The sequence below is a fragment of the Pongo abelii genome, chromosome 2 (assembly GCF_028885655.2).
Source record: "Pongo abelii isolate AG06213 chromosome 2, NHGRI_mPonAbe1-v2.0_pri, whole genome shotgun sequence".
Classification (NCBI taxonomy): Eukaryota; Metazoa; Chordata; class Mammalia; order Primates; family Hominidae; genus Pongo; species Pongo abelii.
In genome coordinates, this window is record NC_085928.1 from 147847381 (window position 1) to 147871463 (window position 24083).

At 48.3% G+C, this 24083-nt stretch overlaps 1 protein-coding gene across 7 annotated transcripts in view; it reads left to right on the forward strand.

Annotated features, from left to right (window-relative positions):
* Positions 1-24083, forward strand: part of MRAS (muscle RAS oncogene homolog) — a 58411-nt gene that overhangs the window by 3879 nt on the left and 30449 nt on the right. For 6 of the 7 annotated variants that reach the window (XM_054552692.1, XM_024244820.3, XM_002814092.4 and 3 more), the window contains one exon: positions 21407-21617. In XM_054552692.1, the coding sequence (XP_054408667.1) occupies positions 21425-21617 (193 nt within the window). In that variant the 5' untranslated portion in view covers positions 21407-21424. Of the gene's footprint in view, positions 1-16579; positions 16755-21406; positions 21618-24083 lie in introns of those variants that run through there. The other variant, XM_054552691.1, reaches the window with a different exon arrangement.

Sequence of the window (24083 nt, forward strand, 5' to 3'; positions counted from 1 at the left end):
ATTGTCTAGGGACTGAGCAGAGAATTCAAGCTTTAAGAGGAATTTTCTTGCTGGACTCTGAGTCCCTGCCAGCCCTCATAAGTCTTAGATCATGCCTCTGAGCCCTGTAGTACTGAATCAATGGGGATGCTTTTGGCTGCAAGTAACAAAACCCAAATAACAGTAAGTAAGATTAAGCAGAGCTCAGATCTCCCAAAGATGCTCTTTGCTCTTGGAAGGTCTCTGTACACAGGAATGGGATATCAGTGCCACTTCCAGCAAGTTCCTGCATGGGACAGGTAGCCATAAAGGCTGAGTGTCTGGAGTTCAGAGTAATAGGTTTTGTCTTCTTGAGTCACAGCCTCTTTAATATGCTGATGAGAAGCCCAGGGAACGTTGATGTACAAAGTTGGTCATGTAATTCAGGGGATTCATGGATCTCTGAAAACCAGCCCTGGATCCCAGTTTAGCCGTCTCTGATCTAAAGGCACGTGACTTCTCTAATGTTCATGGCAGACCTATTCTGTAAGCCCATTGTGCAGCCAAGTCAGCATGCCATTCCAGTGCAGTGTGAGAGGGCAGAGATGGGGGCCAAGAGTACAAATAGAGTGGGACAGTTGTCATTGCCCAGCCTGTGAGTTGAAGTCTGTGCAGTCAGCCAGTGGGTCTGACAAAGAGGGCAGTGCTGGCGCTGCCTCATGCTTCCGCAGAGGTGATAAGGTTCAGGCTGAGGTGGAGACCACGTTGCACTCGCCACGCATTCAATGGTGCCCCATCTCTTGTTCTCTAGGTAGCATTCCCGCTACCTGTGTGATGCAGTTGGTTCCACCTATTCCTAGAGACTCCACCCTGGCCCTCCTTGCCCTGGCCCCCACCACTGAGCCCCTAGGGCCATTTAGCTGGCCAGCATGATCTAAGACAGCTTTCTGCAGGCATTCCTCTTGTAGGAGTCATGAAGCAGCAATGTGTATTTTGCTTCTTTTTGTTGTTGTTATATTAAAAAATATTTTTTATATTCTAGTCCAATCCATATTATTTGATTTTTTTGGTTATATATTATATATAAAAATGTATTTTTTGTATTTTGCTTCTTAATGTCCCTATCATTGTCTTTAATATTCTTGGTAGCTTCACTAGGTGGGGACTGCTGCATGACAATGTGGGTCATCACCGGTTGCTGAAGTGACTTTCTGAGTCTCAGAGGGGTATAGTCCTGGCATCAGGCGACCTTGACGGATAAAACAATATGATTTACACATGGGTTGTAGTGCTAGTAAGATTTTGGAGAGCACCAATAAGGAATTCGGCTGTGCAGCTTGTAGTGGCCAAACAAAGGAGGGTGGGTGGAGAGTTGGGAGCTCTGGTTCTGGCCTCTGTGACCATCTATAGGGCCTTGTCTGGATCCTGTGCTGCCTGGGCCCAGGCTCCATCTGTGACTTCTCTGCCCAGCCTTCAGTGTCATCATGGGGATTAGATAAAATATACACATGAAAATACGCTTGGGAGGCCAGAAAGGGCCGGAAGAATGAAGAGCATTATACCAGTATTCAAGCAACCTTCAGAGGACAGAATCCGAGACCCAGAAGGAGCCTCCTGAGTGTCTTAAGTCAAGTCACACCCCGTAGAGCACATTTCTCATAGTGGTGAGGAAGATGATTTTAGATGGGACATAGCATCTTTCATTTTAATAGTTATATACTGGTTTATTTAAATGTATTATAAAAATACAGGCATCACAACAAACTGGGAGTTTTTTAATGGATATTTTGCTCAGATTAAGGCTAAAGAAGTATTTTAAGTTAAAAAAAGATAAAATTTTTTAAAGTATGGTGGTTTTCAGATTAAGCTAGTTATAGTACAATAGTAGACAAATATGGCCCAAATGGGAAAGTGAGCCCTTGAGGAAAGGCTGGGAAACTTTACACAAGGGGAGTCCTTCCTTCCCTGACAGCCCATTAGGGGTGTGTCTTTGACTTCACCTGGACCCTTCTAGAGACACAGCGTCTCTACCCTTTGAGTCAGTCCACTGCATTTGTGGAGTCTCTCATTGTTGGGAAGTTCTTTCCCTTCTTCCCTTAACCTGTCCCACATGAACCTTTGACAGTCCTGCTTTTCTCCAGCATGAGCAGCTTTACTTTCTTCAACTGCTCTTCAAATGTCATGGTTTAAAAACAGCCCCTCTGTATGTCCGTCCTTTCTTCCATCCATCCTTCTAACCACCCACCTACCCATCCATTCATTGATCCATCTCTCCATCCATCTTTCCTTCAGCAAAGACTTGTGGGCTGGACCCTGTACTCTATACTTTATATTCGCTATCTCTAAGCCTCACAAAAATTTTGTTAGATGTAGTTAACCTTTTATAGATGTGGAAACCGAGGCTCAAGGAAGTTAAGTAGGTCACCTGCAGTCATAACCTGAAAGAAGCAGAGGCAGGAAGGAATCTGGCCATGGTCTGTCTCTTCCTGAAGTGCATGCTCCTTCCGTTAGACCATGCTGTTCCCAGCACTGGATGACCAAAAATGTCATGATCCCTTCTCTCCTGGTGCTTGGGGGACCTATCCCATGGAGTTGTGGCTCTACATAATCAGTGCAGTGAGCAAAGGCCTCATGAGGAGCAGGGATGGAGCAGCCTGTGCACGAAGATGTGGTGAGGCAGCAGAGGTGCAGAAGACGCTGGCTGGCAAAGAGAGGCAGCGAGTGCCTCGCTGGCAGAAGTCTTCCCTGACTGTCATTAATCTTATAGTCAAAAATGAACCCCTAAATCATTTGCGCACTTTTTTTTTTTAATTTTGAAAAAGAAAAGTGTAAAGGATAGTATAACAAATACCATGTACCTATTACCCAAGATGTACAGATGTGACCATTTTGTCTGCACTTGATCCTTTTCACAGTAGGGCTGGACTTAAAACCAGACCACTCATCCTTTGCCCTGGCCAGTTTGGGCCCATCCTCAGCCTGCAATGGGCTTTAGGGAGCCTTGCTCCTGAGTTTTCACGTATTGGCTCTCTCTTGGGGCTTCATGTCTTCAGTTAATGCCAATGGGCCTCCCTGGAAGTTGTTGACTAAAGAGTCTTTTGCTGCTTCTGACCACATTGGGGAGAAGCCACTCTGGGGAGAGTGTGTGTTTTTGGCTATGACCTTTTTCAGAGAAGTTCATCTACCCTCACAAACACCTGCCTTGACCATTGTGGGTTTAGCCAGGCTGCAGAGCATGGTTTAGTCATAGCTGCCTAAACTGAACCGTAATATTAATGATAGGTTTGTATATTTGGAAGATAGAGAAAACATAATTCTCTTTTTATGATTATATGACAATGATAACAAAATGCTTTTTGTTGTTGTTAGCAGTGAGGTCTCACTCTGTTGCTTAGGTTGGAGTGCGGCGGAGCAATCATAGCTTATCACAGCCTTGAACTCCTGGGCTCAAGCCATCCTCCTGCCTCAGCCTCCTGAGTAGCTGAGACTATAGGCATGTGCCACCATGCCCATCTAATTTAAAAAAAATTTTTTTGTAGAGATGGGGTCTCCCTTTGTTGTTCAGGCTCATCTTGAACTCCTGGCATCAAGCGATCCTCCCACGTTGACCTCCCAAAGTGCTGGGATTATAGGCATGAGCTCCCACACCTGGACACAAAATACTTTATATACTCTAAAGTACAGGATGACTTTAAGAGAAGGAAACTAAAAGTATGATGGCTTACTTTCTAATCCATAACTTCACAGTTTTCCCTTCCTGCAGCTTTCACAGAAAAAACCAGGTGCCTGGTACTGGGTCCTTCTCTCTGCCAAGCAGGAGTAAGGCGGCAGAGCCAACCCTGCAGCTGCAGATAGAAGCTCTCCATGACAACAGGACGCAGCTTCTCACCCAACTGTTTGCAGCCTTCTCCTTTCCACCTACTGATTGACTCCTGAGCTGAAGCCTGATGTTATCCTGTTTGCATGTAGTTTGCCGTGAGTTAGAACAGTGAGTAAAGCTCAGCTTTTTAAAGCTGTGCAGAAAGATTCAAAAACTTCTGGAAAGGCTTCCTTATCCAGGGCAGTTTCTTGTCAGTCCTTATTGGGGACCGAGATTTCATCTGGTTTCATAATAGATAGTGGGGACCTGCGGGAGACCCCAAGTCCTCTTCATTAAGTGCTGAGAATGTCTTGAAACATTTTCCTTCCCTGAGTTGCCCTTAAAGAATAACACCACCAGGCTCGATGCAGTGGCTCACGCCAGTAATTCCAGCACTTTGGGAGATTGAGGCAGGAGGATCACTTGTGGTCAGGAGTTCGAGACCAACCTGGCCAACGTGGTGAAACCCCATCTCTACTAAAAATATAGAACTTAGCTGGGCGTGGTGGCGTGCGCCTGTAGTCTGAGCTACTCCAGAGGCCAAGGCAGGAGAATCGCTTGAACCCGGGAGGCGGAGGTTGCAGAGAGCTGAGATCGCGCCACTGTGCTTCAGGCTGGCGACAGAGAGACTCTGTCTCAAAAAATAAAAATAAAAAATAGCACCACCAGATCCTTTTCCCTCATTCTGATGGAGATGCTGCAAAAGCCAGCAAAGGCTGAGTGCTGAGAGACCTCAGAAGGCCCTGCTTTACTGGAGCTTATCTTGCAATGGAAGCCGTACCAGTGAAGGCAGTTGAACATATTATACAACCAGTGCCTATGTGATTATGTGGAAATCCACATATGTGTTATACTTACAGGCATACCTTTTTAAAGACAAGTTTAGGTTTAAAAAGAAACTACTTGGTGTACTGTATATTAGGCTGGCCCTAGTATACCAAGTACACAGATTAAATGTAAAAGTATTTGTGGGCATGTGGATCTGTGGGGAGATTGCTGGAGTGTAGTGGATTCAGGAGACTCCCCCACCCCTTTAGGAGCTGACCATTTATGGGGGGGGTGTTGGCGGCAGATTCTTGCCTCTCAAAAGCATTATGTATTCATTTCAAAAGCAAAATTAATTTTAGTTCAGTTTAGCTTTTTTTCCTAATTCTTTAGAATTTCATCATGCCTTCTTGAAAATTCTCCCTTTTTAGATAACCCACAAATTCATTTCTTTATATTTTCACTCCACTGGAAATGGAGGCTCAAGGAGGAGACAGGCAAAGCTGTCTTTCTTGGCCAACACTGCTCTCACCAGTCTGTCATGGTCTTCTTTCAATGTCTGCTTTATTATAAAGCAGAGATGATAGAAGGAGGGCGGGATCACTGTCCCAAAGCCTTGGGGGCGTATATTTTTAAAAACCTATGAGCCGTGCCTCCTTAGCCTTCCCTCTCCACCCACATTCCTCAGGTTGAGGTTCCTGGGGCAGAGCTGGAAGGCCTAGTCTGTCTCATGCTCCCGCTGAGGAAGTCCAGCCCGGGAGAGGCCAGGTGCCCTGGCACTCCCAAGCAATTAAGGCCAGCTGGCATCACAGCCTTCCCATCCACCCCCACTCACTGACCCCGTCCCCCCGTCCCGCCCACCGCAGTGGACAGCTGCCTGAGTCCACTAATCTGGGGCTGGGTGGGTGTTTCCTGCATGTTTGAGATTTTAGGAGGAAATCAAAATAAAGAAACAAAGCCTTTGTTTTATTTCTGGACTCCCAGCTGGGGATGGCTGGAGGGATGGAAAGCGGGGAACAGGAGGAGCAGGTCACTTGGCACTTCAACAAAATAACCATTCTAATAGAGCATTGAACAGGGACTTTTTCTATTTAGGGTTGGGGTGGGTAAATAGGAAAGACGGCAGGGCTGGGAGAGCCCCTTTGTGTGGAAGGAGAAGGTGGGGCCGCCCTTGCCCCAAGCAGGGCCTCTGGCAGTGCCTGGTGTTCAGGCAGGGAGGGGTCTGAAGCCACCCAGCCGGGCTGCAGAATTGGCAGCCTGGGGACTCAGGGACTTTCAGTCCTCCCTTCCTGAAGGAACCCTCTGCTCCAATTTCTGTCCCACTACTTGTCTGTGTGAATCTCCACCTCTATAGCCTCCTCTTCCATATCTGTAATGGGAGTGTCCCAGCCAAACTCTGGCCTTCCTGCTCTAGTCCAGTTATACTGGGTCAGGCTCTCACCTGACATGTGGAAATGAAGAGGTACATCCCCCAGTATTTCTTAATTCTTCCAAAGGATTTTCTCCTTGTAGAAATTCTCTGAGGGTATCATTTATTTTCTTTAAAAATTGCCCAAGTATTGATGACAACCCTCCCCATCTGCAGTATTTCTGAAGATTTCAGGGTATGGGCCATGCCCACTGGCCGCCTGGCCTCCACTCCACTTTGCCCCATGTGCACACAGTAAGGTTGGCTTCTTCATCTGCTAAGCCACTATTATTGTATATAACAGGCATCCACCAAGGGCTTTTAAGAAAGGGGGTTGTCTGCAGCCCAGATCAGGGCAGAAGTTAAAATTGAATGTCAGACACCCTCCCCTTGCTTGGTCACACCCTTGGAGAATGTCTCTGTGGCTGTCTCCTCAAATCTAGTTTACTGCTATTTTCCAGGGACCAGTTTTCCTGGATACTTTCCCCCAGACCTTCTGAAGACTCCAAATTTTCATTACTTTTGATTGCAGAACAAGGATAACAATCTGTCTTTGACTAGGCTGTGGGCTGCCCTTGTCAGATGTAAGGAGGTCTGGGCATGGTGGCTCACGCCTGTAATCCCAGCACTTTAGGAGGCTGAGGTGGGTGGATCACTTGAGGTCAGGAGTTTGAGACCAGCCTGGCCAACATGGTGAAACCCCATCTCTACTAAAAAAATACAAAAATTAGCGAGGCCTGGTGGCATGCGCCTGTAGTACCAGCTACTTGGAAGGCTGAGGCAGGAGAGTCGCTTGAATCCAGGAGGCAGAGGCTGCACTGAGCCAAGATTGTGCCATTGCACTCCAGCCTGGGTGACAGAACAAGACTCTCTCTCAAAAAAAAAAAAAAAAAAAAAAAAAGATATAAAGGGGCCATTAAATAACTCGTCTAAAAAAGAATTAGGCACTCTAGACCTATACCTTTACCTACAGTAAGAACCAGCAGAAGCGCTGGGATTACTAAGCTATCGTTATTACTAGCCAGGTCAAGTCAGTCCTCTCCTAATGACCAGGGCAAAGCCAGGTGTTAATTTTTTCCCTTTCCTGTTAGAACATTTTGTAACATAAGGATTAGAGATGATGTAGATTGACAATCTTTATTGAGTACCTTCTCTGTGCCAGATATGTGCTGGGCACTGGAGATACAGTGGAGAATAGAACAGAGGGTGGGCCTTGCCCACATGGAGGCGATGGTCTAGTGGGGAAGATGCATTACATGTTTACATCTTGTAAACGACTAACTAAGCAGTTAAGTGCCAGCATACAAGATGCTGTCAAGGCAGACAGCTGGGTGCTTTGGGAGACCCTGATAGTCATCTCATATAGTCTGGAGTGCAGTGGGGGTCAGAGAAGTATATTTAAGGTGCTTAGCATGTAGTCAGGGCTTAATAAACGGTCATTATAATGACCATCCCTGGCCACAGGGCCCAGCCTGGTTCCACCTCCAGCTGGTGGCTGCTACCACCCACCAACAATAGTTTTGCACAGAGAGGTTTTCCATTAGGCCAAGGTTATACAGCTAGCAGAGGGGCTTTGATTCATGACTTTTTATAAAAGTGCTGTATGTAGAAAGCAGAGGGGTGGGAAGCTTCCCTCTACCCCCCAGCCAATACTGACCTTTGGACCGGCCTTGCCTCGCAGGAATGGAGCAGCAGGCTGGTTACTGTGGAGAAAAAATGCAGCAGTCATTTAGGGCTTGGGGAGGGAGATGTGAAAAGTAGCCTTCTGCTGAGTGGGCTTAAAACCCTGGGATTGGAAGGGTCCCTGAGAAGCCGTCACACCCTCCTCCAGCCTGGTTCACCACTCCAAAGCTAGGTGGCCAGTCCTCCTTCCTCCGCATCTGCTTCGCAGACCTTTGCAGAGGAAAATCCCACGCTCATTGCCATGCCTGCCTCGTTTTCAGGAAGTTTCCCTTTTATTTGGCTTCAGTCCGTCTCTCTGCAGTCTGGTTACTCTTTAAAAATGAATTGCCTCTCCCCACCTCAAGGAAGAACCTAGACCCTATGTCTTTCTCATTTTTGGTCAAGCATATACACTTTCACATTCTTCATTAATGGTGTCTAACATCTTAAATATAAATAGTGAAAACACAGCAAAGCAGCAGCCTTTTTTGAATGTACCTTTTTGGCCTCCACCTCTCTGGGCTCTGACATACTCCTGGGGTGGGCTGTGTGCCTGTCCCTGAAGAATGCCAGGCTGGCCCGTGTCCTGCAGCCCAAGTAACCCCTGCTGCTCCTCTCTTCAGTGAGATCATTTCCTTTGATCTCACACCTCCTTGCACCAAAGCCAGGCCTGGCCAAGGCAGTGCGAAGAGTTGTCTGCCTTCAAATGGCCGTGCCACTCAGATGTGTGTGTGCTCAGGAAGGATGGGTACAGAGTGTTGATTTATTTGGGTTATACAATGTGTAAAACTTTTTCATTGGTGGCCAGTATTTAAAATAATAAAATAGCCAGCAATCTGAGTTTTTGCATAGACTCAGATTGCTGGCTATTCTTTAAAAATTTAGACTATCTGGCAAGCTCATTGCAGATATTATGTTGCAGCAGTCAGCTGGTGCGGGGTGTCAGTAATCTCCTGTTTGCGCAGGCCCCACTGCTCCCTGTTGCCTGTACCTACCCCCTTCTATCACTTATTGACACAGCCTCTGCCGGCACGTGCACGTGACTTTGGGATGTCCGTTTGGTTCTTGATTCCCTCTTGCTGCTAGTGCAGGGCAAAGCAGTTGAGATGGGGTATCAGTCAGAAAGCATCCGTCTCTCAGGCAGGGGCCTGTGAGATGCAGAGGGATGCCTGGCCCTGGGATCCGGGCCTTCCCTACCCTCTCTGTTGCCACCCTGCCCTTCTCCTGGGCTTACCAGATTGAACTGGCGGAACACCGTGATTCCATGAGATGAGCAGCTCTGGGCTGGGACAGCTAAGGAGTTAAGGGACAACCTTAGCTGTGCTCTGGGGGCTGGGTGTGGCATCCCCAGCTCAGAAGGCAGGGCCAGTCAGGGGGCTATGACCTGGGTGCTGGTGGGGGCTCAGTGCTTTGAGAATTTGGACAGCAAGGAAGGACCCCTCATCACCACTCCTCCTGCTGGGCTGGTGCCCACGGGTGTCCAGTGGGACTCCTCACATGGTATGTCCTTCATGAGGCCTGCCACCGCAGTCCTCTAGGTCCTGTGTGGCCCATGGCATAGTGCCCACATCACCTCTGCCCTACTGTCTACGCAAGCCAGACTCCCAGCCAGCTGCCAGTATCACTCCTGCATTTGGAAATGCAGACAGCAGACACGTTGGAGCATCTCTGAGCAGAAAGCTGTGCCAGGGCTCTGGGGTGCCCAGAGAAAAAGAAGACAAGGCCTGGCCCTTTGTCCACTGTCCCACTCTAGCAGAGGAATGTGACTGTGAAGTAACACCCAGCTCCTAGATTTGAGGGCAGATGAGGAGGGGCATGCTGAACTTTCTGGTCAGAGAGATGGCCTTGGACAAACCACAGAGCCTCTCTGACCTTCACGGTTCCTGAAGGGGCTAAACAATGCCTCTTGGTGAAGCGTCTTGAGTCATCACATGGAATAATGGCTGCGGAGCACTTGCGCTGCCATCTGACACCTGGCTGGCATTCCATAGATGGAAGCAAGGTGGCTCAGTGGAAGGAGACCTTCGGGGATAGAAGAGGGCCTTAGAGGAAGGAATCGTTTCTGGGGGATGGGACCTGACACTTGGGTACCATCCCTGTCCTTGAGGACACCAGACCAGGAATCAGCAGAACAGAGGCCATGCAAGGGGAAGGGGGCACTCGGGCAGCTCAAGAAAGGCCTAGAATGTTGTGGTCAGCGGGGAGAGCTTCATGGATGGCATTCCAGGAGACTCTGTGCTTGGGTTAGTTGGGGAGTGATAATGCTGGAGTGGTGGGTGTGACAATGCTAGTGGTGGTTGCGCAGGCCGGGGGCAGACATGGGCCACAGTGGTGGACAGCCTTGGTAGGCCTTGGCCTGGGATGTGGGTAAAGGGCTGTTTGCACTGCCAAGGGAGAAAGAGGAAGAGAATTTGGGGCAGAGAGGTGGGCAAAGGGGCCCACCCTTGGGCAGGTGAGGGAGGTGCTGGCTGAATCCAGTTTGTGCAGGGTTGAGCCTGAGCAGCGGAGCAGAACAGTGAGGGGGTGCGGGGCTCTGTGAGCAGAGGGCAAAGCGGAGTCAGAGCGGGGGCTGGGAGGACAGCAGCCTGCCAGGCTCTGGGGAGGCCAAGGGCGCTCAGTCTGGGGAACCCCAGAGTGTGCAGAGGCTGGCCTTCCCTGGTCGAGTGACCACCAGCGTGACGTTCCCAATTGCGCGCAGATTCCTATGGAAGGCTGCAGGAGTCCTCTTTCACTGCGGGTGAGACTGCCCCAGCGCTAGGAAAATATTAATAGACCCCCAGGGACTGAGAACAAGGATTGAAAAATAAAACCACTTCCTACTCTCTTTCCTCAGCTGCCACTCCAAGAAGTTGTGAGCCTGATGCAGCTCTGCCTTCACAGAGCCCACGCCCTGCCCCTCATCCCTGGACTGAGTTCTTTCCCACCTTCCCGGTTGTTGGTTGCTGGGCAGGGGGCACTGTGGGGGGCTGGGGTAGGACCCCAGAGGCCAGGTGGCCAAGTAGCAGGCATTCCTGTGAGCCAAGGATGCCAGCAGGTAATATTGCTCTGAAGGTTCTGTGGCCTCTTAGACACTGAGGCTCTTACCAACTCCTGGGTTCTGAGAGCCACTTAGACCCACCAGGCTCAGTGGACAAGCCTGGGGGTGAGTGGGGCAGTGTTTTCATTTTGCAGCTTGCCAGGCCTAGGTGCGGAATCCCAGCTTCTCTTTTCATTAGCCTGTGCCCTTGGTAGAATGCCTCTCTCCCCTTGGTAAAATGGGGATAATAACCCTCCCCCACAGCTTTCTGCCTCAGGCCTTTGTGGCTGAACCTGGATTACCTGTTCTCTGTGACCCTATTCCCATCCCCTTTCCAATCCCCTTCCCAATCCCCTTCCCCTCCTCTGAGATTCTGGAGCACTTCGAGTTTGTGCTATGTAATTCATCCACTCTCCTGGGCTTTTTCTGCTGGTTAACCTCAGTGTGGTCATCAAAAAGAGTTGCAGGGGCCCTGTTTGGTTAGGCAGCCATCTAGCAAGCCTACATTGTACTCCCGTGTGGACTTGGGGCTAGGGCAGGGTCCAGGGATCTCCAGCACATGTGAGGCCCGTCACACCCAACGCTCTCCCCTGCGTAGCCCTGCAGCCTTGGGCACTTGTTTCTTCATCATGCAGTGCTTATTAAGCAGCCACTGTGTGGCAGGCACTGTGTGTGGTATAGGGATACAAAGATGAAGGTCCCTTGTTTCCAGGGAGCCAACAGTAACCCCTTCCCCTGCCACTCTTACCCCCCACACCCATCACCCCTGCCATGCACACATACACACTCCACATTCCAGTCACATCATGTTGCTTGCAGTACTGAGTGCCTCCTTGGCTTTTCATGCCTCCATGCGTTATATTTTTGTCGCTTCTATTCTTTACCTGGGACACGCTTGTCCGTACTGTTTTTTGTTTTTTTTTTGTTTTTTTTTTTGAGACGGAGTCTTGCTCTGTTGCCCAGGCTAGAGTACGGTGGCGTGATCTCGGCCCACTGCAACCTCCGCCTCCCCAGTTCAAGCGATTCTCCTGCCTCCCCGATTCAAGCGATTCTCCTCCCTCAGCCTCTTGAGTAGCTGGGATTACAGGCGCCTGCCACCACGCCTGGCTAATTTTTGTATTTTTATTAGAGACAGGGTTTCATCATCTTGGCCAGGCTGGTCTTGAACACCTGACCTCATGATTCACCCACCTTGGCCTTCCAAAGTGCTGGGATTACAGGCATGAGCCACCATGCCTGGCTGTCCTTACTGTTTACCTGGCTAATATCTACTTGGCCTTTAAGACCCCATTCTGTGTCACTTCTACCAGGAAGCCTTCCGCAGCACCCCCAGGCTGGGTGAGATGCCTCCCACTCCTATGCTCCTGCATTACTTACCCAATGTACCATAATCCTCTGCCTGCCTCCCCCACAAAATACACACTGTGAGCCCCACAGGCTGGGGCTGGGCTCAGGCTCATTTATTTTGGTATCTCTAGTTCCCAGGACCAAGCACACAGGAGGTGCTCTGGGAGCATTGACTGGATGTGTGTGATCCCATGGAGCCTGAGCATGTGTGTGTGTCTTGAGAGGAGGGTGGCCAACACTGGCTCCTCACCCAGTTTACTCCTCCTCATTTTTCTCTGGGCTCAGGTAAAACCGGGGCCTTTCTCATGTCATGTGACCTGTTAGAGGATATACCCCCCCAAACCACAGGGTACCCAAAGGGTGGCTAGGTTTTGTGATGGAGAGCTCTTCTGGATTTAGAAACCAGAGGGAGAAACTTTGTTTCATGCTGAACTTGCTGGCAGTTTGATATCTTCCACATTCTCTTTGGTGAACAAGCAACTCCTGAATACTGGAGAAATGCAAAAGAAGGCATCTGAGGAGCCGTCTTGAGGAGCTTACCTTTCATCCACCATTCATTCAGCAAGCCTTTGAGAGCTTGCTTTCCTGGGACATTGCTGTAGTGATTCAGTGGCCGGCTGAGACATGCCTGCTGCCCTCCAAGGCAAAGTTGGGGAGCTGAGCCCCACACACATGTCAGCCTGCTAGCCTTCCGAGGAGGGAGAGGTAGGAGGCTGAGCTGTGTTGAACTGTCACCTGTGGAACCTGACAGTTGGCAGGGCGCTCAAGAAACTCAAGAAAGGCTTTGGAGAAGCAGGAGGAGGGACTTGGGATGGACTTCAAAGAAGGATGTTGATGATGGTAACAACTTGATTTTTGTTGAACAGTCACTATGTGCCAGATACTGGGCCAAGCAAATAAATGCAGCTTTTCACAGCCACCATGAGGCAGATGCTGCCACTGTCCCTACTTTTACAGAAAAGAAAACCAAAGTACAGAAAGTAACTTGCCTAGGGTTGCAGGCTGTCTGCATAGCTCAAGCTTCTTGGCAAGGAGTTCCAGTTGAGGGGCCAGTCGTGAGCTGGGCAGGGAACAGCTCGAGTGTAGGACCACAGGGAAATGGGCTGAGGCTGGGGCACGGCCCCATATAGGGGATAGGGTCCCAAACAGAGGTGCTAGAAAATAAGGGTTTCACAGCAGCTTGGTGCCCCCAGCTTCCTCGCTGGTCCTCAGGGCGGAGGGCTACCTGCTGGTACCAGATCTATGCCCTGATCAGCAAGCTGTCCCAGCCTGGATCTGGGGTGCTGGGGTGGGAAGCGTCTATTTTTGATAACTAGTATTTGCCCTGGTTGCCCCTCAAGCTCTGACCTGCCCAGCTGTTTCACCCACATGGGCAGCGGTCTGACCTTGGGGGTGTCTCCTACTCTGACACCACCTCTTTCCACCTCACTCCTGACCTCTTTCCAGCACTCCTGGATCAGCTGCCTCTGCCCTGGCCTGACTGCACACACATACTCACCAGCCCCTAGCCAGCAGAGGATGCCTAGCACTACAGGCTGGCAGTGGCTTTGGAACCACACTGTGTGGTTTCAGATCCCTACACTGCCTCTTTCTAGTTTGGTGACCTTCAAAAAGTTATTTTACTACTCCGTATCTCAGTTTCTTCAACTGTAAAATGGGGATAATTGGAATCTGTACCTCCTAGGGTTGTTGTGAGAATTAAAATCTTCCAACAGCATCTGACACATTGTTTACCTTAAATGTTCCTATTGCTTTTAACATGATCACTATTATAATTGTCATGGCAGGTGGTTTCTGCACACCTACTCTGAGACTCAGTGCTGGGTCGCAGATGGCTCCGCCCTGATCCTGTTTGGGAGGTGCCCAAATACTGGTGGGAAACACCCAGGTATTGACAGTTGCCATGTGAGGAAGCATGTGGTACTTAGGGGTCACGAGTAAGCCCAACAACAGTGTCCCTCCCTGACTTACTTCAACCTTGGCCTTTGCTTGGATCTCTGGACTTCTGTCTGATCATTTCTGCTCTGCTGACAGCAGTCCAGGTGTGATCCTGGCAGAGGAGTTGAGATTAGAAGAAAAGCAGGGATTGGTAGATTAACAGAAGACTTGGGTAGTAGAGATCTCCAGACATCACCAGGCAGGCTACCCCTAAAGGTCCTGAGCCCTTCCTATGGAAAAGGGTGGCCACTAAGTGGGATATTTTGGAGGGAACCAGAAAGGTAGTAGGTTAGATCTGGGGCAGCAAACAGATTTTCTCTCTGGAGCAGTCACTGTGTTCTGCTGCCAAGAGTACTGTGTTGACAAGGAAGGGGACCATGATCCATCAGTGTTGTCTGCCGTGGCTCTGGGAATGGGGAGGAGCAGCACCCATACCACCTACTTGCCATTGAGACTTGATGTTTACGGCATGAAACCACATACATGGTTGGGTGGGTGGTTAGGGCTTAATAATGGAGTGAGCTGAAAAGCACTGGTGGCTTTCTAGAGGAGTTGAGAGGCCCAGTGACAGTGCCACACTTGGCTTAGCAAACATATGAAACAAGGGGCTGGAGCAAAGTCTCGGGGAGCGGAGAGTGAAGCCTTAAGGGATGCCAAGTGGCCTAGACCCCTCTGGGGTCACATGCCATTAACACACAGCCTGCAGGTCAGCGCTCTGGTGAAGCTGCCCATTTCTGGGAATTGTGCAGAAGGGAAGGGCAGCTCCTGGAATGCAGAGCCATTTCCTCCACATGGGTTGGGTCACTCTCCCCAGCGTGTCCTCATACCCCTGGGTTGGGCACACCCAGACATCATAGAGATGAGATTAGCTTCCCAGGTCTAATTCAGCTCAATGTGAATGAAAGTCCATTCACTTTCCTAAGAGCTCCATTAATTATGAATGTGTCCTCCCCTCTAGCCTGATTTACCTAAAATACTTGCAATTCAATTGGTGGGGTTAGGGGGACTCTTTAAAATAATTAGTATAGAAATACAGAAGCAAAAAGCAGTAAAACCAAACCTTCAATAAAGTTGGCAGCATCTTTGAGAGAGCCTCTGGATTGGCCCTGGGCCAGCCTCTGAGAATCTGTAGTCCTAAGGTCAGGGCCAAGGGAAGCAGCAACAATGATGAAGAATGCCCTGTAGGATAGTGAATCGTGAAGACACTACCCTAAGAAAAGCCATGTGATGCAGCAAAATGATTTGGCAAAAGAATTGGAGGCAGTGTGGCATGACAGTTCTAACATGACCCTCGGCATCTAACCAGTCCATAGCGGTTGTCCACTAAGGGTGGGCGTTGTAGCTGCTATGCAGCTCCTTCTGGGCACCATTTTTCCTGGCCAGTACATAGGATGCTGCTTTGGAAGTGATGCTGGGTGGGGTGGGGTGCATGGAGAGGCTAGGGGACCTATGGACCCCTTGGCAACATCTGTAGCTGAAGCCATTCATTTAACATGTGCTGCTCACTTAGAACAATGGGTGCAGTGGTTTTAGGCTATTGTTTTGGGAAACAAGCTCTGTAGAAGCCCTAGAACCTGGAAGCCTGAGGAGAAGAGGCAAATTTCGTGAGGGATAAGAACCACCGAGCCGTGCCATTTTGCAATTTTGTGGGGCCTGTTGGGGCCTGCTGCTGTCCTCCTGAAACCCTATGCAGTGCGGATGCCCTTCCCTAGGGCTGTGGATGGGGCAAGGAAATGGTTTAAATCACTGAAGTCTACCAGATTGAAGGGAAAGCAGGGGCCCAACTACTTTGTTGATGCAAATATGCCCTTTCTGAGGGACCCTCCAAGTTTTTCTCACTGGGGCCTTACACCTTCCTGGGGCCTTGTTCTCCTGTTTTATAGATGGGGAAACGGGGCACCAGGAAGTTAAGAAACTTGCCCCAGGTCACACAGGGAGTCTGTATTGGAGGCCACAGTGGAACTCCGGCTGCCTGGCTGTGGAGTTGAGGCTGTCCCTGACCTCCCAGGCTGTCCCACTGAGAACCGTTGGGCTTTTACAAAAGACTATTCCCGGGAGGTCTTAGACACACCCATGCTAACTTTGAAGACTACTGAGTGAAAAGGTTATATTGGGGTGATCAGTCCACCCAGCCACCCACTTCCTAGGGGTATGAGCCAGCCCCTTTCAGAAGGATGGGTGTGACCCCCTGCTTCTTAGCACAAGGGAGGCCTGTGTGGGTAGAAGTCCACACTGGGGAAGTGATGAGGGCAGTGTGAGTAGAGACTGAGCTTCCCATGTGTTGGGCTCTGCCTGGCCCCGTGAGAGGCAAAGGAATGAGAGGATGTGGCTCTTGTCCGCGTGGAGCTTACAATCTGTTTGACAAGGTAAATCTGGCATTCAGGGAAACAACTTCAAACCATGCAAGAAGGTTCTACCTATGGGGAAAGAAAGGGAGCAAGAGGCAGACAACAGCCAAAATAGCTTATTTTTCCATTTACAGATGCCTGAGGTTTTTGTACACATGTTATTAAAATTATTGAGGAAGCAATATTGCCTTTTAGGCAGAAGTTTCCAGTATGAACAACGGTTTGGGTTGCCATGCAGCCTGTGGCCTGGGCGGGGCCCTGGGAGCAGTGGTTGCCATGGGAACCAGTTCAGCCGCCCCCACGGCCAAGTGGCTGCTGTTCCCAAAGTTGGTTTCTGCGTGGATGGGGCTGCCTGGAACCTCAGAGCCATTTCCCTTGGAAACAATGCTCTAAGTGATGGGTGATGTTCCCACACAGGCCTATTTTGTCTGGCTGTTAACAGCACAGATCGTGGTGAGGCTTCTCATGCTGAGAGGAGGCTGGGAACGAGAGAGAGTGTGTGTGTGTGTGAGTGTGCATGTGTGAGTCTGTATATGTGTGTGCTCCCTCTTCTTGGGAGCAAAGTAAACAAGGTGAGAAAGTGAGCATTTGGGCATCTTCTCAGAGCTCAGCATGTCTCACACATTTTATTTCACGCTTAGAGCAATCCTGCGAAGTATGAGTCTCCAACTAACCTACTTTACCAATAAGATACTGAGGCCATAGAAGGTAGTTTGCCCAAGGTCACTCAACTGGTCAGTAGGAGAGTATTCAGCACAGAAAATAGTGGGGAAACTTTAAGGAGAACCCCAAGTCTACCTTACACCACCTTCCTACCTCAAAGGGTCACATCCATCATCCTCAAAAGTGAAGACCTAACATGCTAGGATGATCTCCGAGGTGCTTTTTAGTTGAGAAGGCTGAAAAGGAAAGGGGTGTTGTGAATGTAAGCAGTTTGCTTCTTACCCACCAACCAGCCAACCAACCAACTTTTCATTCTGTGGTGACTTTCGTCGTAGCCTGTGAGTGGTTTAAAAAAAATCTTTCCCTCTACCGCATGAGACCAGCTTGTTTTGTAGGAGTGTGGTTCATATCTCTTGGCGTCTTGACCTCCCCATCTGCAAAGACATCATTTGATCAGGGGTTTTGGCGGGGCTGGAGAAACATGCCTATCAGGATGAGATAGCACCTTTAGGAATTGGGGCATTCTCTGGACTCATTCTCCAGCGTTGGAAACCCCTTCTTTGTTTCTAGCTCACACTTGATTCCAAAGAGTCCTGTCTGTGCCATTAGTGTCATCTCTTAGAAGGAGAGAGACAGTCCCAAGCCCTGGCTGAGAGAGTTGTCCCTTAGCTCTCTCTATGAGGAAGCCAGCTCTATGGTGTGTAGGTTGTCTGACCACTGTTCAGAAATGCGTGTTGAACCTCTAGTTCATTCAGTCAGTGTCTGCCCTGTGCCAGTGCTGTGCCAGGCTCTGGGAGTACAGAGAAGAACAAGATGCTGTTCCTGCCCTTTTGTGCACAGTAAACACATAGAAAATTCTAGGCATCATTGTGGCGTCTGCGGCAGGGACTTCAGGGCTCAAAGCACAGGTGGAGGCAGTGCCTGGTGCTGACCCGTGAGGAGGTATGTGCTCTCCTGGGGGTCTTAGGTGTGCACAGAGGCTGCAGCATGACCACAGGACACATTGGGAGACCACAAACCTGGTTGGGGGTGACAGTGAAGTATAAGGGGCTGCGGCACGGGTGTGGCTGGAGAGGTCAGCAGTGGCAGCCAGCGATAGGCATTGAATGTCCTGTGAGGGGGCCTGGACTTTCCTCCTCAGCACTGTGGGACACTGAAAGGGTTTTCACAAGGGACCCAGTCTGATGTTTGTGTGAAATGATAGTCTAACCCTGTTCCATTGCGTCCAAATTAGAAGGAAACCCCAAGTGGGAAGGGAACCCAGGCTTGGCTCCCTGTGGTCTCTGAGGGTTCAACCTCTGAGAGCAGGGTGCTGTCAAAAGGAGGGGGCCCCCACTGGCCATTTCCTGCCAGCTGCCTTGGCAAGCAGAGGGCATTTTTTAAGGTCCCCAGGTGATTTGGCTGTGGGTGGTCTGAGTGCCGACTCAAAGGTTCATTCATGTACTACAGCATATTTACTAGTGTATTTCTTATCTTGTTTTCTTTTGAGAAGAAAATAAAGACAAGCGGTTTTGCTTTTCAATACCTTCCCACCCACTTAGTATTTTTTAGTTATGTCACTGCCAGCAGAGAATGGAAGCTTTAAAAACAGCCAAACACCGATCGGGCACGGTGGCTCATGCCTGTAATCCCAGCGCTTTGGGAGGCCAAGGCAGGCAGATCACAAGGTCAGGAGAGCAAAACCATCCTGGCCAACATGGTGAAACCTGTCTCTATTGAAAATACAAAAAAATTAGTCGGGCGTGGTGGTGGGCGCCTGTAATCCCAGCTACTCGGGAGGCTGAGGCAGGAGAATCTCTTGAACTCGGGAGGCGGAGGCTGCAGTGAGCTGAGACCACGCTATTGCACTCCCGTCTGGGTGACAGTGAGACTCTGTCTCAAAAAAAAACAAAAACAAAAACAAAAAGGCAAACACCTTTCACCCACAGCCCAGCGTCATTGCCCAGGACAGGGCAGCAGTTGCTGAGGGGCAGTGAGGAGTGAACCCCACGCTCTGCAGCTCTGAGAGGCAAAGGAGAGAGGCCACTGGGCCATCCCTCCCTCCCCATTTCTGTCACCCTGCAACTCCCCTCCGCCCTCTCTCCTTGGCCTGCCTTCACCGTCATGGATTTGGCCATGGAAGAGCTCAGTTAAGTGAAGCCTCAGCCCGTCCCATGTTGTAGGGAGGTGCTGGAACCAGGTCCCAGGGCCACAGCCGGAACCTGGTCCTATACTGCCCCAAAGGAGCTGAAATCCCCACTCGAATGAGAGGAAATCAAACATTTTCAGGTGGCTTAAACATTTTATTTTCCTGGGAGCATTTTAATAGTGTTAAACTTTTCCAGTACACAAATATAATGCATGCTTGTTGTAGAAAATTACAACATTAAGAAAATGAAAATGCCCTGAAATCTGCCTTAGAGGCAACCATTTGCTAAAGCTCTTAATGCCTGGATCCACACCTGGCTGTGTAGATTCATAGGTGGGCCTCTTCGTGGAAGGTGGATCGGGTGTACTTACTAGCTGTTTTGCAGCCTGTTTTTTTTTCATACATAACAACACACTTTTTCTAGGTTAGTGAATATCTTCCTTTTAAATGACTGCATAGTACTCCATTATATGGATAAACTTTAACTTTTTCCCCCAACATTAAGTTATTTCTATTTTTCCCCATTCTTAACATCTTTTTTCACTTCTCTGATTATCTCCTTAGAATAAATTCTCACATGGGGTAGAGCTGCAGGAGAGGGTATGAGTATATTTATTTACGCAAGTGTATTTTCAGTATAGCCTAGGCAGATTTGCACTTTCTCTGCAGTGTAGCAAAGCTTGTACTTCTCCGACACTTTGGGGAAGTCCTAAATGTCAACATCAGGCTTCAGTAACTACAAAGCGTTCTGCAATGACTCTCGCCTGTAGCCCCATGCAAATCACTGTGGCCACATAACCCACATTTGTGTCCAGCCCCCCTTCTGTCAAAATCTAGAACTGAAGACTATTTTAGAGCTGAAACTAATTATAAAAGTAATCTAATCCAGCCCTTTAAACTCATAGATAGGGAAACTATGGCTCAGAGAGGTCAGTGGCCTTCCCAAGTAGCGGCGGAGCACACAGGGCACCCAGTTCTTTGTCCTCCCGGCCACGCTGCCACCCTCCTCTCTATGAGACCATTGGTTTCCTGGTCACACGTACACCATGCTTTTCCCCTCCCAATTTGCACAGGGATTCTTTCTTTTCTTCTACACAGCAGTAGGATTAAGTGTTCCCTCCCTCGATTTTTGTGCTACCCAGGAATGCCCTACCAGGAGGTGGTATTGCTTCTTCCTGGCAGGTCCACAGTTAGTTAGCAGTTTAGGTTCCTGGCTACAACCCCCAAATTGTTCTTTAGGGGATCCCCCTAGCTGCACCTGTGTTTAACATTTGGTGCTGTCAGCCTCCTTCTGGAAACTCTTGGCTTCCATCATGACCACAGATCCTGGTTTCCCTCCTTTTCTTCTGAGTGCCTCCAGGAGGCTCCCTCCTGCCTCTTCTCCTTGTCACTTTGCGACACTATTTACAAAGGTCACTCTGCACTTCTGTTAAGGCCCGATTATTCTTTAGAATCCTGGTCCTACTTCCAGCTGCCTCCTGGTCACCTTAGCTCAGGGTTTCTCAACCTCAGCACTATTGACATTTTAGGATGGATAATTCTTCACCGGGGGGGACTGCCCTGTGCATTGTACAATCCCTGGTCTGTGCTGAACAGATGCCAGTGGTACCCACTCCATTTTGACAACAAAAAAAATATCTCTAGACATTGCAGGTATCCCTGGGGAGCAAAATTCCCCTGACTGAGAACCACTGCCTTAGCTGGCCTCAGCAGCATCAAAACAAAACTTCGACTTGCTCCTACCCCCTCCTCCCCAAATAAAATGATTCCAGCGTGACTTTGTGTATAATACAGGGCAAGAAGCGGAGAGAAAGGAGCCACGATCACAGAATTCTGAAACTTGAGGTGTGCTAAGCTATCATGGCCCCTTTTCTGAGCTTAGACACAGCTTCAAATCCTTCTCAGCATAGCAGCCCAGTTAATAAGAGGGGATGTGAAAGGTGAACCTCCATGCCAGCCCTGCTCAGACCACTGCCCTCATGTTAACCTGTACAAGTAGAGTTTAGTGGCCAAAAAGCTTATTTGACATGGCTTTTGGCTGTACTTGCTAAACAAGACCAGTGGTACTGTGTCCTCAACATCAGGCCTGGCACATAATTGGTGTTGAATAAATGATGGTTGAATAAATCACTTTAACAGCGACTGTCTCTGGGTAGTGAGACCAGGGGTAATGCTTTTATTTTCTTTTGCATTTCTTCATTTTCAAACCTCTTTATAATTGAGAGTATTACTTTATAAAGGAGGAAAACATATGAATACTTTCCCCTAAGTTAAAAAAGCCCTCCGTCTCATTTCACATGTCTTGCTTCCGCAGGTCTGACCTACGAGAAACATGGCAACCAGCGCCGTCCCCAGTGACAACCTCCCCACATACAAGCTGGTGGTGGTGGGGGATGGGGGTGTGGGCAAAAGTGCCCTCACCATCCAGTTTTTCCAGAAGATCTTTGTGCCTGATTATGACCCCACCATTGAAGACTCCTACCTGAAACATACAGAGATTGACAATCAATGGGCCATCTTGGACGGTGAGACCTGGGTGGCAGCCCTGCATTGGGTGGGATAGTAGATGGGGAGGATCAGGGAAATTTGACAGGTTTCAGTGGGGTAAGATGGTTTCCTTAATGTTGCTGTTATGGGATGGTTGGTATAAAGCTGTGTGTCGTTTTCAGGGTGAATTCTGAACAGGGAAGGCCTGCGTAGAGGGCTTGCAAGATTTCGTGGAAACCAAAATGTGCATTCAACAAAGAGGGGAGGCTAGAATCATGCCAACTCAGTGATGTCATGTGTGTTTTTTCTTGCTGACCAGAATCTCTGATTAACAGTTATCGATGTCTTTAGCTAATAAAAAAGGGAAAAGCAAGTTGTTTCTTAATGAACATAGTTTACTTGGTACTTGTCCTTTGAGGGGAATCTCTTGCATCTGACATTGTGTTTCTAGCTGAGTGTGAATTAATCTGGATTACTAGTTCTAAGTGTGGCAGCCAGGCCAGCAGTAGCCGCAGCATCAGGAAACTAATTAGAAATGCACATTCTCAGGCCCATACTGATTTGGAAATTCTGAGGGTGGGCCCAACAACCTGTGTTTTAACACACCCTCTAGGAGATGCTTAAAATCAGGGAGTATTAAATCTTCAACTTTGTTATTTTTCAAAGTTGTTTTGACTAGTCTAAGTCCTAAGGTATTTCTATGTGAGTTTTAGAGTCAGTTAAATTCTAAAATTCTAGATTTTGATTGGGATTATGTTGAATCTGTAGATCTGTTTGAGGATAATTGATGTTTTAACAATGTTGAGGCTTCCAACCCATGAACACAGTATCTCTTTCCATTTATTTGTGTATTTATTTATTTAGGTCGTCTTTAATTTCTCTTGTCAATTTTATTTGTAGGTTTTTTTTGTTTGTTTGTTTGTTTTTTCAGGGACAGAGTCTCGCTCTGTCACCAGGTTGGTGGAGTGCAGTGGTGCGGTCTCAGCTCACCGCAACCTCCGCCTCTTGGGTTCAAGCAATTCTCTTGCCTCAGCCTCCCAAGTAGCTGGGATTACAGGCGCGCGCCACCACACTGAGCTAAATTTTTTTTGTATTTTTAGTAGAGACGGGGTTTCACCATGTTGGCCAGGATGGTCTCGATCTCCTGACCTCGTGATCCGCCTGCCTCAGCCTCAGCCTCTCAAAGTGCTGGGATTACAGGCATGAACCACCACGCCTGGCTTATTTGTAGTTTTGAGTGCATAGGTCTTTTACATGTTTTGTCAGATTTATACCTGCATCTGTATCGATGCTATTGTAAATTATTATTTTTGATTTTTTATTTCAATTTTCAATTGTTTGTTGCTAGTATATATAAAAACAATAGGTTTCTGTATATTAATCTTGTAACCTACAACTTTGCTAAACTCACTTACTAGTTCTAGTATCTTTTTTGTAGATTCTGCTGGATTTTTCTGAATAGACCATAGTGACTGCAAGTAAAGACAGTTTTACTTCTTCTTTTCCAATCTGGATGGCTCTTATTTCTTTTTCTTGCCTTATCTCATTGATTAAAATCTCTGGCATCCTATTGAAAAGAAGTAACAAGAACAGACATCCTTGTCTTGTTCTTGATCTTAAGGGGTAGTGTTTGGTCTTTAGCATTAAGTATGATGTTAGTTGCAGGCCTTTTATGGATGGCCTTTATCAGGTCATGGAAGTTCCTTTCTATTCCTAGTTTGCTGAGAGTTTTTATCAGGAATGGATGTTGGATTTTGTCCAGTGCTTTTTCTTTGTCTGCTGTGATAACCATATGGTTTTCCTTTTTTAGTTTGTTAATGTGGTAAATTACATTGATTGTTTTGTTTTGTTTTTGTGACAGAGTCTTGCACTGTCACCCAGGCTGGAGCACAGTGGCATGATCTTAGCTCACTGCAACCACAAACTCCTGGGCTCAAGAGATCTTCTTGCCTCAGCTTCCCCAGTAGCTAGGACTGTAGGCACACACCACTGTGCCCGGCTAATATTTTATTTTTTTGTGAAGATTGGGGGGAATCTCTCATCGTCGCCCAGGCTGGTCTTGAACTCTTGGCTTCAAGCAGTCCTTCCATTTCAGCCTCCCAAAGTGCTGGGATTACAGGTGTGAGCCACCATCCCTGGTCCTTGATTTTTTAAATATTAAACCAAAATTGCATCCCTGGAATAAACCCCACTTGGTCATGATGTATTATCCTTTAATATTGTTGGCTTTGATTTGCTAAACTTTTGTTTAGATATAAATTCTTACATCTGTGTTCTTGTGAAATATTGGTCTATAGTTTTCTTGTAATGTCTGTGTCTAATTTTGGTATCAGAGTAATGTTGGCCTCATAGAATGAGTTTTATTCAATTTTCTGGAAGAGTTTGAGTTAAATTGGTATTTCTTCCCTAACTGTTTAGTAGAATTCACAAACAAGGCCATCTGGCCCTGGAGTTTTCTTTGTGGGAAGATGTTTTTGTTTTTGTTTTGAGACAGGGTCTCGCTC